The sequence below is a fragment of the Zootoca vivipara genome, chromosome 7, assembly GCF_965207765.1.
Source record: "Zootoca vivipara chromosome 7, rZooViv2.hap1.1, whole genome shotgun sequence".
NCBI lineage: Eukaryota > Metazoa > Chordata > Lepidosauria > Squamata > Lacertidae > Zootoca > Zootoca vivipara.
In genome coordinates, this window is record NC_142590.1 from 31,280,451 (window position 1) to 31,295,433 (window position 14,983).

The following is a 14,983-nucleotide window of genomic DNA, read 5'->3' on the forward strand; positions in this document are numbered from 1 at the left end:
TTTTTCAAACTGTGGGAACAGAGAAACAATCAAACCATGAGAGGAGCTGATTATTTACACGTGCCCCCTTTCTGAAAACTCTTCTTCATCTTCCACTACAAACTCAAGAGTCCTTGTTTGCTAATTAGCTTCATGGAAAAACTGCCTAAATCACAAACCATGTGTACAAAAATGCATGTGTTATGGGAAAGGGCGAATAAAAATGCATATATTTGTGAAAACAACATGCAAAAAAATGCATGAAGTTATGGAAAATCTCTTACAAGATTGTGCACTGTTAGTCAAAATTGCACACAACTTTGTGCAAAGACACTAAAATGCTGGTGAATTTTGCTGCAGAATAAAAAATAAAGAAATGGTACGTTGCTCTTGAAATCTGGAGAACTGAATAGAAGTTTTGAAAGATGAGGAACTGAAAGAAACGGAAACTGACCGATGTAAGCCAACTTTACCTTTTTTGTTCATGCAGCAGAGAGAAGAGGGATCCTCCAGATATGTATTGTGTAACTATTGCAAACTGACTTGGATCATCCAGGCAAGCACCAACAAACTGGATGACACAGGGGTGATTGAGTCGGCACAGGATGGAAACTTCTCGGCAAAACATGTCAACGTCTGATTTGGAGCAGTAGGTGTTGGCTCGGTATCTGGTTAGCAGCATCAGAAAAAAAACATATATATTAAAAGAACGCCATTGAAAAAACATTCTTAACTAAGTAAAGTAACCAACAGAAAACTCCACTAAAGCTTACCGTTTGATTGCCACTATTTTATTTCTGCATCTTCCCTTATATACTTTCCCAAATGATCCTAGAAGGAATGGGATTAAATAAGAACACAGCCACATTTGGGGGGGGGGGTGTCATTCTCTAAAATGGAACCTTTTTTTCTGCTTCCTTTTACCTGAACCAATAATTTCATGGAACTCGATTTCTGAGAGCTGGAGGTGAAAATGGGATGGCAAACCAGCGCGGAGAAGAAGAACATCTGCTTTTTCTGCCAAAGGAAAACGGTGCATTTGTAAAAAATGCAGTGAAGTACCGAATTTAACAAGAAATAAATAAAACAATCAACACATCGATAGCTTAGTCCCCCACTATGAATAGCTTGACTGGTATTTCTGTTCCTTTTTGTTTCAATATCCTACAATAAACCCCCAATAATAAATACAGATTTGCAACATTCTGACTGCCTTAGAGCTTGCCCTTTTTTTGGCTTTAGAAGCTTATCACTAAAGAACACTGTTCCATATGCATATTCTATCTGGATCATGTAATGGTTGCAGAAAATCCTTTATACAAGGAATTAGTTCCTTCTCCTGTCTCTCTGTCTCTCTAACAGTAGCTAGCGAGGCTGTGTTTTTACTGCCATTCCAATATACTCTTCAATGACTCTGCGAATTGGATTTGATACACAACTGAATTTTCAGACTAACTTGTTGATCCATGTGCTTCGCTGTAACAGGTTTATCAAAACATTTCTCAACAGAACATTTGAATATGCCTTTTGATTACATGAGTAGGATATAAACTTTTTGATGCACCCAAAGCTGATAATGTGGGAAGGAAATTCTAAAGGAAGTGTGTCAAAAGATCCATCAAGAAGCAACTGAGTTATGCCTCAAACATACAATTATTTTTTTGTAAACGATTTTATTTCAAATGCAGGTAGTTAAATCTGATAGCACTCACATTTATATTCTTATCATCACTTTTAATATTTAGTAAGAACAAAACAAAACAAGCCATCCTTGGTAGTACCTTAGATGCCATTTCACAGAACATCACAATTCAATTTGTGTAGGACATATGAAATACTACAATAATTATAATTACACAAATATTTTTCTGACTGGTGTAAAAAGAGCCCGTTCCACAATTATGACACTTACCAAAGTTAAACTAAGGCTGCAATCCTATGCACATTTTCTTTGAAGCAAGCCCATTAAACACAGTGGGACTTACATCTGAGTAGGCCTCCATAAGACTGGACTGCCTTGACAATTATCCAGCAGCTGTCTTAAGTGACAGTTCTCAACTCACACATACGGAAATTTCTAAATAAAAGACCCTAGTAAAGTTAAAGTTTAATCTACTCCCTTTTGGACAAAAGATGCCAAGCAAGGTCTTTTAATGTGATGCTAAGAATTGCTACTGGCTTTGACCACTGTACATGCCCACTCGCCCTGTTCCAAATGCTGATGTGCCTTGTTTGTACTTCCCTGTCTATTGTTGAGACGAGGCCAGGACCTAAACCAAAGATGGATCTAGGGAGCGCAACTGGGTGTGGAAATTCTGGGGCCCCTGCAGCGGGCACCACAACTATGGCATCCAATGGAAGGTGAGAGGCGGGGAGGGGCATCAGATTTTGGCACCACACAAGGCACCACTGGGAAGCCAAGGTACGCCACTGCCTAAATCAGTGGTGGCCAAACTTGGCCCTCCAGCTGTTTTGGGACTACAATTCCCATCATCCCTGGCCACTGGTCCTGTTAGCTAGGGATGGTGGGAGTTGTAGTCCAAAAACAGCTGGAGGGCCAAGTTTGGCCACCACTGGCCTAAATGAAGGAGGGAAAGTGCAGCAGTTGTAACAGTGTGATGTAACAGTTTCCTGGCAGGCAGAAATCTGGCAGGTGTAACTTTCCCAGGTATGGAGATGAAGTGATAGAAACAGCATTGCCTGTCTTTTTTCCCCTCCATGTCAGACCAGCTATCAAAGGTATGGGAGGCAAACTGAGTGGAGACACAGACCCAGGTAAGATGGGCATGCCCAGCAGTTGTGCCACCAGCGGAACTATTCTGGATTCCCAGAATAGACAAATCTTGGAAAACACCTTTGCTATAAAAGATTCAATTTGGCATTAAAAATACCTTTCGTCATGCTTTTAATCTTCCCTAGGGGAGATGGAACTGACACATAGGATCCATCTGAAATAAAAAGAAAATGTAGGCTTACAGATTTTCAAAAATAATGTATCACTTAATATACTCTCTCTGTGTGTGAAGCACCTAACACATCGAATTATTATAAACTTGTCTTTTGAAAAGCAAGGCTGGTGTTGTAGGTGATATAGGTTTGATCTAGCTTTATTAACATTGGCATGGAAATTCCATGTTGTTCCATCAAGGCTAAGGAAATGTCATAGACTCATTAATACCTAAGCTTTAGGCTGCATGAATATTTTCTAAGCTGATTTAAATGTATACACTGGAAGTTTTTTTTAAAAAAGTAAAGGCTTACTGTATATTTCAGTATGTACTTTGAAAATCTGGAACTGTGGTCCATGGAGCAATAGCATGGACCTGAGAGACAGAAAGATTTTGTTGCATACCCTCCTGCTTTGCGGTAGCGCTGGTTATTGTTTCAACTCTGCTTTTAACAGGTGTTCTCAATAATATTTTAGAACTGTATTGTGGAATTGTATGTACCCTGCCCTGGGGTACTGTAATGAAGGGCAGATTATGAATTAAAATAATAAACAAAACATGCTGGGATTCAGCCATTAATGGAATGAAAAATCTTGGATATGGATGCACCATTTCAGTTCTAGGAGAGAAGGGATGTAGTATTCAAAGAGATTTGGGAGATGCGGGAGAGCAAGATTCATAGCTCTACCTTTAGATATACACAATATTAAACAAGGGAAAGGGGCATTTTAAGAATGTTTATGGTGGCTATTTTTTAAATCAGAATAACCAGAGAAGCCTGAGGGGAAAATCACATGTGATTGGAAGCACAGGCGGAAGGGAAGTTCACCCACTCTCCTCAAATTACTTGGCTATCTTGGAAATCAGTAAAAATAAAAATAAAATGTCCACTGATTTCTCCAGAACTAGGCTGTCATCCAATTCTGTGACTATTATATGTTAACTTTGCAAAATTCATCTTCTGCCTTCAGTAAAACAGTGGGGTTTCTTTTTGCTTTTACTAGGGTGTTTCCTGAGTACCGGCTGAATAGCTGGTCAGAAAATAATTGTTAATCCTTGGAATTAGGAAGTAAAGGCATTTGACCCAGGGGTGGGAAGAAGTGAAGTTGTTGGGTGAATATATGCATTTATTTTTATTTGAGGTATAAATATTGATTTCAATACAGCTAACTTCAAATAAAAGTTTTAGGACGGGAGTCATAATGCACAAGTAATCAAAGTGACATCAAAGGAAAGCAAACAACACAAAGAGAATGCTTGAACAACAAATCAAACATGTAGGAAGGGATCTTTCTTTCTCACTTTATTGCATGCAACATGGAATGACAACTTTTTTAAGATAAAGAGGAATTCTAAAAAGAAAGAAAAAATGGAAAGCACATCAAAAAATAAAGACATGGGTCAATGCAATCAAATGTGCTATTCTGCCTAAACTATAACCTACAAGCCATTATGAAATTATGAGTGGATGGAGGAGCTCGGCATCAAACTGACTTTCTACTTCCTTGACCCAAACAGAAGCACATGCAGATACCTGCCGGTTTAACCAAGTATTTTGCAAATGTACAAAGAGGGGAGTGCCTCTGTAATTAATAGTTTAGCTCTTGGGGCATCTTAGGTATAGGGTGCGATGCTTGTTTCCGGAGATCTTCTCTTTCCTTCTAATTTTTGCTCTCTCATTGTCAGAAAAAACCATTCTTCCTGGGCATGGCAGGAAGTAGACCATATCTAATTCCTTCAACCTCCAGCCCATAGCCTTCTGTAAAGTTTGCATCCCCTCCTGCTCTCTTTCTTGTCGTCTAACCTGGGGGTTTCTTCTACCGGTAGCCTTCTCCTCTCTCCTCTCTACTGGCCATTTAACCCATCTCTCTCAGTCTTCTGCCCAACCTGCTTCCCAATTTGGTCCCTAAGAGGCTGATCAGGTTCTATAGTGGACAACTGCCTCTGCTATCTCTAATCCGGCTCCAGGCTGTTAATTCTTTGTACTTTTACAGGGCTTGTCATGCAAACTAGTCTCTTGCCTATCTACTTCATTGAAAAGAAATCGATTAGATTGCATTCTTAGCAGTGCAAAATGAAAAAAAAAAAACTTGTGAATACTATACCTCCCCCAGGTTGGGAGTATTCGTTACAAGGTGATTCATCCTGAGGTCTTTTGTAGTGTTTCAGCAGTGTGACAATAGCATCATGTCCTGGAAGACACCATTTGAAATAATAAGCAAACAAAAGCAAAAACCAATGAACAAAACTGGATGATTGTGCGCACCATGACAGTAATAACTTAGTCACAGCAACTTAAACTCTAAAAAAAAAACACCCACCAACACAATATAAGCTTTTGTCGGTATTCAATTTACTTTAATGTAAACAAATAAAAGGAAAAAAATATGAATCACAGCAATCTTGAAATGCTATCCGCTTGAAAAAAAAACAAACTGACGATGCCAACTAACAATTCAAACCTGAAAACACCGATGTCTAATAAATGAATCATGATAATCGTTAAAATTATAATTACTATTTTATTCCCCCAGTCCCCCAGGGTAGATTAAAGGGTAGGTTAAAGGATGCTGAATCTACAACCACACATAAAAGCCTCTCTTCTAGCAAATGGCATCATATTATTATATGGATTTTATATTTATATAAAATATTATATATTTATATATATATATATATGAGATATTTCTATAGATGTACTATAGAAATTGCTCTCTGAAGTAGGGTTGTTTATGACTCCAGAATGGACCAAGGTTTAAGCGGGTTCATGCACATTTTCATGTAGAAACATACCCTGGCTCAGCAACAGATGAGCACAAAGGAAAGAGCTTCTGAGAATTGACAGTTTTCTAGTTGAGTTTGGAGGACAAAGAGAAGCAGAACATGAATCTGAGCTGTTGCCAGGGCAGATCTGTGAAATGTGTAGCGCACAGTACAGCAAAGCAGAAACCACAGAGATATGCAGTTTCTTTGAAGAATTTCTGCAGGAAATCAAGGAGAGCTATCTATCTTTAAAGGAGGTTTATGCCGCTTGCTGCCCATCACAGTAGAACCAGAGTTTGCTTCCACATAAAATCAATAGTAGTCCCTGACTTCCTAATGGACTTCATGGATAACTGCATTCTAATGATGTCTGCGATACCTTGTTCGGTGATAACGGGTTGGGGGGGGAATTTAACCCTAAATCCTTGTCTATACTTGAAGGCAGAAGATGCCTTTTCTGAACTAGGATATACAATGATGGATTTCTTCTTTTATTGGAACGGAGGATGGTTTGAATTTAATTTGCCTGGAATTAAGGCTTTGGTTAGTATTTCTGAAAGCATAAATCCTATACTTGGAATGCCTCATTCCCCCAGTTTCAGATGCTGACACATAAAGACAGGCTTTGTCTGTGTGCCTGGACTGAGCTGACTTACGCTCTCGTGTGCTTTCCAAGCTGCAATGCTATGTTTGTAATGTAAAAGTGCCCCCCCGCCCCACAATTGCTGTACCTTTCTCATAGGCCCACATCAAGCAGGTCTGCTCATCTTTCTCACCACTAGACCTGCTGGGATCGCAGGCAACCAGATTCATATCAGCTCCATTGTCTAGTAAAAATTGGACGAGACGGATATGGCCATGATAGCAAGCAGAATGCAACCCTAGAAGATTTAAGGTGGGAAAGAGAGATTGGTTGTCATCCAAATTTCCACAACACTGTAAAAGCACTTGTATAAGACCAACAAAACTCATCTATGGATTAGGAATATAGGAAGCTGGTTTATACTGAGCCAGACTAGCTCAATATTGTCTACACTAACTGGCAGCAGCTTTCCAAAATTCCAGACAAGATTCTATTCTCAGTGCTACCTGAGAATGCCAAGGCCTGGGACCTTGTGCATGCAAAGCAGTTGTTCTCACTGAGCTATGGAAAAAGAAATTGCTATAAAATTAATTACTGTAACTACCGGTATCTGCAACCCATCCTTACGGTTTTTGCAGTACTAAATTTTGCCAGTCTTTTTGTCTTTAAAAACTCCCTCAAACAGGGCTGCTTAAAAAGCATGCTTCCTCTGCTCCTGATATAAAAGGCTGTTGGCATCAGGTACCAACAGGAGTTGCATAAGTTCCAGATGCACCCTGGATGGTACTGTTCCATTTAGGGGGAAATGAACATCTTCTGCTTTAGCAGTTCCATCAGAAGCGTGGGGGAAATGTGCTAGAGAAGCTCACGGATGTCCTCTTTGGGTCTTGCACTAACATGAGAAATCACCCATAAGTTCCCACAATGGAAGTGGACTTGGAATGGCCAGCTAGTGGCCCAATGGCTACAAGTGACACCCACAATTATTTTGATTGGTTTGTACAACGGCTTGTAAAAGGGGTAAAATTTGCACTACATGGGTGCTTGCAGAGCTGAGCAAAGAAGCTCCATTGTGCATGGCTTCTCGAAATGCCAACTCTCTCTCACACACACACACACACTCACACACAGACCTTCACAATCTTACCTGTATGCCCATCTCTTCCTTGGTGGTTGAGACTCAACACATTTTGATCAAGGAGAAATTTGACTAGTTCTATGTTCTTGCCATAGGTACATGCACTACAATAGAAAGAGGGGGGGGACACCCTGTTTAAATAAAAAAAATCCCAGCTAATAAAACTGAATATAGATAGTCAATAAATTATAAACATTGTAAACCGTATAAAACACTACAGAAAACTTTGTGTGTCTCAGGCCCCATCTACTCTTTTGTTTGTCCCATGATTCCAAGTTATGGGTCTGATAAGTTTTTCTTTTGTCCTGCCACTTTCCAATTAATAACATGTTTTCACTGGAGAATCTGAACAAACGTCAATCTGCAGAAAACCCAAACGATGTTTGCTCTGATTGAGTTGTAAACAGCGGGTTTCCCCAGGAAATGGAACAGGACAAAAACTCTCTGGGACCCATGACTTGAAATAACTTAAAATCAAGGGACAAATGTAGGTGGGCCCTCAGTGTACATGACTCTCAGTTGGTAGAGCAGTGTTTCTCAACCGCTGTTCCGCGGCACACTAGTGTGCCGCGAGACGCTGGCTGGTGTGCCGAGACATGCGGCGACGAGAAGGGCGATTTGCATTGTCACGTGCCTGGCGGCCGCCAATAGTCAACACTCACCCGCCGGAAAGCAATATTTCTCCTCCTCTTTCCCAAAGCTCAGTGCAAACGAGCCTGGCGGGCGCCAATACACAGCGCTGACCCGCCGGAAAGCAATATTTGGCAAGTGTTTCTTACAGTCATAATTATAATATAGGGCGGCACAGAGTTAAATTTTTTAACTTTTTTAATGGTGGTGTGCCTCGTGATTTTTTTCACGGAACAAGTGTGCCGTGGCCCAAAAAAGGTTGAGAAACACTGCGGTAGAGCACTAGACCAGGCATAGGCAAACTCAGCCCTTCAGATGTTCTGGGAATACAGTTCCCATCATCCCTGACCATTGGTCCTGTTAACTAGGGATCATGGGAGTTGCAGTCCCAAAACTACACCCTGCACTAGACTCTAAATCTCAGGGTTGTGGGTATGAGCCCCATGTTGGGCGAGAAATTCCTGCATTGCAGGGGATTGGACCAGATTACCCTTGGATAGTCCCATCCAACTCTACAAATTTGTGATTCTATTATTCTGAAACCTGTGGTTTACAATGAGCAGACCAAGCCCTGCTCCAAGGGCCTTTGTTGATCAAAATAAGAACCTCAGCTGAAAAGACCAAGGCTTTTATTAGGCTTGACCTGAGGGTCTTGCATGCTGTCCCTGGCCAGGTTCATGGTTACCCTGGCCTTTCTCTTCCCTTTCTGACATATGTCTGTTTTTTCCTGGACATGCCCAGAATTACAATGGCAACATTACCACCTGGGTAAAATCGGAAAAATGTCTGAGTTTTTGCAAACAGAACCAGGAAGTGTTTTGCAAACAAACAAACAAACCCTCAACAACTTTTTCTGTCCAGATTTTTACTCTTGAAAGATGTCGCTAGTCGCTAGCGACATCTTTAAACCTTTTCAGGTGGTGTTCACTGATTTCTGCATTGTTTTAATATAGCCTGTATTTTATTCTTAATATTGCTGTCTAACAGAGTAATCAAAACCTCAGCAGGGTGCAGTGGAGTAGCATAGTCACTATTGCATCCACAGCCCTGTCGCTCATCCTGGCTGGGGTTCTCAGTCAAATGCCTCTTCACAGCTACACTAGCCTGGATCTTGGGCCAGCTCAATGCTTATCCTTGAGCAACCCATTTGGGGGCTTTCCTAAGGTCAACAATGTCCTTTTGGTGGGCAGAACAGAGAGCTCTACAGTTCTGGGCCTCCATTCACCCCACCCAACCTCCTCCAGTAAAGAAGATCAAAATTCTGGAGGCAAACACTCCTCTAAGACCTCCCTGGAAGTCAGCATAACACAGCAAAGATTTATGCATGTGCCCACTTGGAAACAGATAGTGATATACAAACTAGCTTGGAGCTGTTCACCTGAGCCTTGTGTGTACACACATTTTTAAAACTGCTCATGTTAAAGTTTTGTTCTAGGGGTTGTCATATTTCAAACAGTGAAAATCAGGACAGAAAAGTCCAGGGAAATCCTGGACGTATGGCAACGTTACTAGCTGTGTCAACAGTATTGTTAGATTAGGAGGACAAGAAGCTGGTTGAGACATAGGAGAAAGCCTTCAGTGTTGGCCATGACCTGAGTGAAAAAACTACCTTGGGACGACTGTTTGATCACCCTTTTTCATTCTATTTCATTACCTTTCCACTGAGCATTTGATCTGCCAGATTGGGGGGTCTCTCTGCGGCTCTTTGTTTTGTAGAAAAGTCTTATACGCTGTACTTTTCTTGCTATTTATTCTGGGTGTTCATTGTTTGATTAATCCATGTTAGATTCTATTATTGTGTTTTGAACATGAGCTCTGCAGATACTATGGAAGGCCTGACTATCAATATTTTTTAAATGGAGACTTAAAGGTATTCTATATATACTACATTTTGCCACCTTTTGCAGGGACTTTTGTAAGTTTCCAAGCTTAAGCTCCTACGCAAGAAACGGACAATTATAATAAATATTTGATTTCCTGACACACTGATATCCTTCTTATATTATGCCTACATAGCAGATGGTAGTAACAATGTTTTTTTGTGAAAATGCAAAGAATTCTTGTGGAAGTTTGATCATTTTAAGGAGGAAGCCAGAAAACTCAATTACAGATTTTATTGCCAGCACACTTCAATAAGAAATACTTCCCAGATGTTTGAAAGATCAAAATATGTGTTACCATATTAATTACCATTTCCACAGCACAGTTAGTATTCAAAATGCTTTACAGGTTGCATTGTTCACATCCTCACACCCTTTACAGATGAGGAAATGACTTTGAGGCTCCCACTGTATGTCATGCGGAGATTCTTTCCTCTGTGGTTTTCTGTAACTCAAGGCAGCCTAAGTAGACTGTATCTGTGGGAAAACACCAGAAAGGGAATGCCCCCCTTTCCAGATCAAAATCTGCCTCTCTATACTGCTTTTTTAACTTATGAAAAGAAAGTTATAGAGAAGCTTTGGGGACTCTTCTTCCTACAGCCACTGTGAGAGGAGGCTTGTTGACTAGATGGGCCATTGGCTGATCCAGCAGAGGGCCCAACACTTTCTAAGGAAGACTTCCTGTGCTGTAACCTTCTCAAGTGAGGGGGCAAAGTGGGCACAGGCATATAAAACGGCCTACCTGTGAAAGGCAGTTTCACTGAATATATTCTCCTTGGTGAGACTTTCTGTCCCTGAGAGTTGAAGTAATTCCTTTACAACTTCAAACTTTCCATTGTAGCAAGCACTAGGGAGGAAAAAGTGTCAGCTTAGTGTTTTTAAATAGTATGGGAAGATGAACCACAACGGAGGCCAAGCAGAATGGCCCTGCAGTGCTCATTACTCACAGGTGCAAAGGTGTGTCTCCATAAATATTAACCACATGGGGCTGGACTTCAAAATTACTTTGGAGTAAGAACTTGACGATATCATGGTGCCCAAATCGAGAGCAGAAGTGTAGGGGAGCGTGGTCTTCATTGTCTTGAGCATTCACTGCCATCGAATCAGAGAGAGAGAGAGAGAGAGAATAGCAGGTCATCTTCAAAGCAAGCTTTCCTCACAGAGCGCAGATGTGGCAGATAGCTCATAAACTACCAATTGGACCATCCGTGAGAATGAACCTGCTCAATCCACACCACATCGTTCCACCAGCAGAAGGTGCCTCCATAGTAAAGAGATCTAAGCCGGCCCAGAAAAGTGAGTCAAGCCACACTCTGCAGAGGAAGGCAAAATGTAAACATACTCAAATCAAGATTATAATCAGCTTGTGAATCTAATGTGGAGGGACATTTCCTTCAAACCCAAAAAAGAGCATACTCTGAGAACTTTAAGCAACACAATCCTCTTTGGAGGCATTTGGATCATGAAACTGGAGCAGAGGAAAGAGTTACAAACACACTCTATTCCCTCAGTAAAATGAAAACATTATTGGTTGACTCAGAGGCCTCCATGTTGTACACATGGTCATATCACAGTTGTGACAGGGGGAAATGAAATTGGGAAACTGGAAATCGGGTCCTCCCTCAAAGAGGGCACGTGTTGCGGTGAGACCTGGAAACTGACACCCTGTGTTGTGGGTGGGTAAGATTGGTCAGCCACAACACCCGATTGGTAGGTTCCTTGATGTTGGGTTCAATCGGGCCAATGGGGCGCAGTCCAAATGAATTGAGGGACCTTATATGCCCATGCACATGACCCAGAGCTTCCTCTTTCGATGCGTGCATTCGGAACACCCGTCTACCTCTCCCTACTTTTAGGGCATGTTGCGATTGACCTTGCTATGCTGTCGTGTGTCGTCTGTCATTGGGACAGGGCACGGCAGGAATTTTCCCCACTTGGCTAGTGCCATTTGGGTTTTGCATGCCATGTAGCAAATTGTCACAACTTGTAAGGTTGTGGATAGGCTCTGGTTCAGGTGATAGGTATGGGGGAACACTCTCGCCATCCCTTTGTGAAGGGTATTCTTTTAAAGGAATCCAGGGACTCAATGGTTTGGTCAATTCTGTGAGGGGATTGTGCCTGTGCCTGAGTCCAGGGGGACATCTGGGTGGCGGACATAGCCTGTTCCCGGCTTTCCGCCTATCCAGATGTTCACCCTTGGCTGCCCCAGGCTGGTGCCCTGGGTCAGTGCTACGTGCAAGGGTGAAGGGAGCTAGTCGAACCAGAGCCTATGCAACCACTCGCTTTCTGTAATCAATAAAGTTGTGGCCTAAATTTTGCCAAAAACCAATCCAGAATTTGAGTCATGTGTGAATTTATTTAGGGGGGAGGTCTCTGGGTCTGAACAAGCAACAGGCAGGAAGGAGCCACTCAGTGCTTTGCTCCTTATGCAAATTGAGGCAGTTATCGATGGCTACATTTGTTCTTTAAAATAATAATCAAGAAACCTGCCACAACATCTAGTTTGGCCAAGGCAAACACTCTAGCCACTGCAGCACCCTGCCCCTCAAATATTTTGACTGACTGATAAAGGATTTGTACTCTGAAGCTGCTCCCTGATGTCATTTTCTTGTAATTGCTTAGATTGTAATCAGTTATTGCTGCAGCAATATTTATTGAATATCATGGTGGGGTTCTTCAGTCAAGGAAAATAAGAAAGCACTGTTGAATTAATGACCTTTTCAAAGAAACCTTGCTGCCTGCATATTAACAGTGCGGAGCAAAAATGATGATCCAAAAGGCAGGAATTAAAAGGAAACAAGCACCTGGGTTATTGCAAAATGAATGAGAAAGCAAAGCTATTCGATATTAAGGAGCAATGTTCTGTGGCATGGAAAATCCAGACCTACTTTGAAATACATTAATGCTGTTACTGCAGATCAACAGTAAAACAAAAGTACCAAGAGCAATGTCAAATACTTATTTGAATCATGGGGTGTGGTGTGGGGGAGGGATGAACATGAGGACGGAAGGAAGCATATAAAAACAAGAAGTGAAAAAGATTCACCATCTCTGTAGATGTTGATGGGGAATCTTCATTGGGAAACATCCCACAGCTCCTGAAAGCCTTTCTGGAGAGTGACCCCCTGTGTGGGACCCAGGTGACTGTTGGATGAGGGGTGAATTGACAAAATCAGACAGAGGCATCTTGTGTGAGCAGAGTCATGCAAGGCCTTTTGCTCTTGGTACTCGGGATCTCAGTCAGAAGCTGTAATTGCCGCACAGATTAACCTCACTGGCTACTGTATTCAACCCAGGGGCTACATTTTCTCGAATGCAGTCCACATTCTAATAGTGGGCAGGGTGGGGGCAGAGAAAAAAGGTGGGAAGATCAATAGACGTGATACTTACCTTTCTACAGTAGGCAAAATTTCAACCTCACAAAAGTTAGAGAGTTCTACACACACACACACACACACACACACACACCTGCATCCAGGCAAGCCAGAGGCATTACCCCAGTTCAAATGACACCTCCCAGCAAGGCAAAAGAACTCAAGGAGGGTGTGGAGCAGAGATTGTGAGCGATGTGGCCTGAGCAGAGTCCCAAGGGCTGGCTAGAGGGGCTCAGAGGACCACATTCAGCCCCTTGGTCCCGAGGCTCCCCCACTTTACCCTAGTGTTCAACAGCTGACAGCTCATGAGGCAGCTCCCCAAATCAAAACAAGGGAGATGTCTAATCTCGTGGTCAAAATACAGATTCAAATGTCACATTCAAAACCTTATGAAACTGGGAATTCCAAATAGTCACAACTCTTTGCTTCAGTCCAAATGAAAACTGCCCACAAATCCCCTTTGGGTTGAAGGCAAAAGGGCGTCTAGCTCTCAGCAGAATGCAATCCCAGAACTGTCTATCTTTCTCTCTTGCATACAATTCTGCACGAAAGGCATGGAACGGTCTAACCAGTAATAAAATGGATGCATTACTTATTAGCACCAGTGGCTCATCACAGCATATATCCTGCATGTAAATGCATCATTTATAGAAGGAGATACTTCAAAAATGTTTTAGAGAGAATTTTAAAGCAGTGCATTGGCACAGCTCTTGCATCTTGACACCCGTAAAACCAGTTGCCTTAGTTACCAGGAGTAAAAAGTGTAGAAGGCAAAAGGAAGAGAAAGAGTGAGGGGCGAGGGAATGAATATACAGTAGTTAAAATGCTTCTTAAAAACAGCTAATCCTACCAAAGGTTTGGTTCAAATAAGCAGGCCTCAAAGAAGTGTTAATTCCAAGTATTTTTAAAAAAATAAAAAAAATCCATCTATGCCAATAATATGGCAATAATGCGCATCAAAGGATTTGGAGTGCTGCCCACAGTTCTTTGCTGGATTCACACATTATTTCAGTTGGCAGCCAACGTCCCAGGTGCACTTTTGAAAACCTCCGGTCTTTGACATATTTGCTTATATGAAAAATGAAGCAGGTGAGCAAAAAAAAAATATGCAATTCATAACGGATTTCCATTTTAGCAGCATATTCTGCATAATATACCTAGTGTAAAAGTCATCAGGAGGAAATCAGGCAAGGGGCATGGGACAGGGTGCATAATATTTCTTGCTGCTGTGCCTACCTGTTTGCATAAGGAAAATTTGAGCTGAGAGCCGTTTGTATGGGTGAGGAAAGGCAAATGATGGCCTGGATGTGAATGGCATAATAAATGAATGCATGTAGCCTGGATGGTAATCAGGTTAAGAAAGACGGTGAGAATAGCTCTGATGGGTATAATACGATCTTATACTGGGAGGTAATAGGAAGTGGTAATGGATGTTGCTCATTGTTGTTGTTTAGTCAATTAGTCGTGTCCAACTCTTCGTGACCCCATGGACCAGAGCATGCCAGGCACTCCTGTCTTCCACTGCCTCCCGGAGTCTCATCAAATTCATGTTGGTCGCTTCTATAACACTGTCCAACCATCTCGTCCTCTGTCATCCCCTTCTCCTTATGCCCTCAATCTTTCCCAACATCAGGGTCTTTTCCAGGGAGTCTTCTCTTCTCATGAGGTGGCCAAAGTATTGGAGCCTC

At 41.8% G+C, this 14,983-nt stretch overlaps 1 protein-coding gene across 2 annotated transcripts in view; it reads right to left on the minus strand.

The window, feature by feature from the left end:
- LOC118088795 (serine/threonine-protein kinase TNNI3K) overlaps positions 1–14,983 on the minus strand; it is a 175,262-nt gene that overhangs the window by 96,408 nt on the left and 63,871 nt on the right. For both annotated transcript variants that reach the window (XM_088673904.1, XM_035122872.3), the window contains 9 exons: positions 10,869–11,013; positions 10,664–10,768; positions 7,421–7,515; positions 6,422–6,571; positions 5,033–5,119; positions 2,871–2,927; positions 904–996; positions 753–810; positions 453–647 (listed from right to left, as the gene is read on the minus strand). In XM_088673904.1, coding sequence (XP_088530030.1) covers positions 453–647; positions 753–810; positions 904–996; positions 2,871–2,927; positions 5,033–5,119; positions 6,422–6,571; positions 7,421–7,515; positions 10,664–10,768; positions 10,869–11,013 — 985 coding nt within the window. The remainder of the gene's footprint in view (positions 1–452; positions 648–752; positions 811–903; positions 997–2,870; positions 2,928–5,032; positions 5,120–6,421; positions 6,572–7,420; positions 7,516–10,663; positions 10,769–10,868; positions 11,014–14,983) is intronic.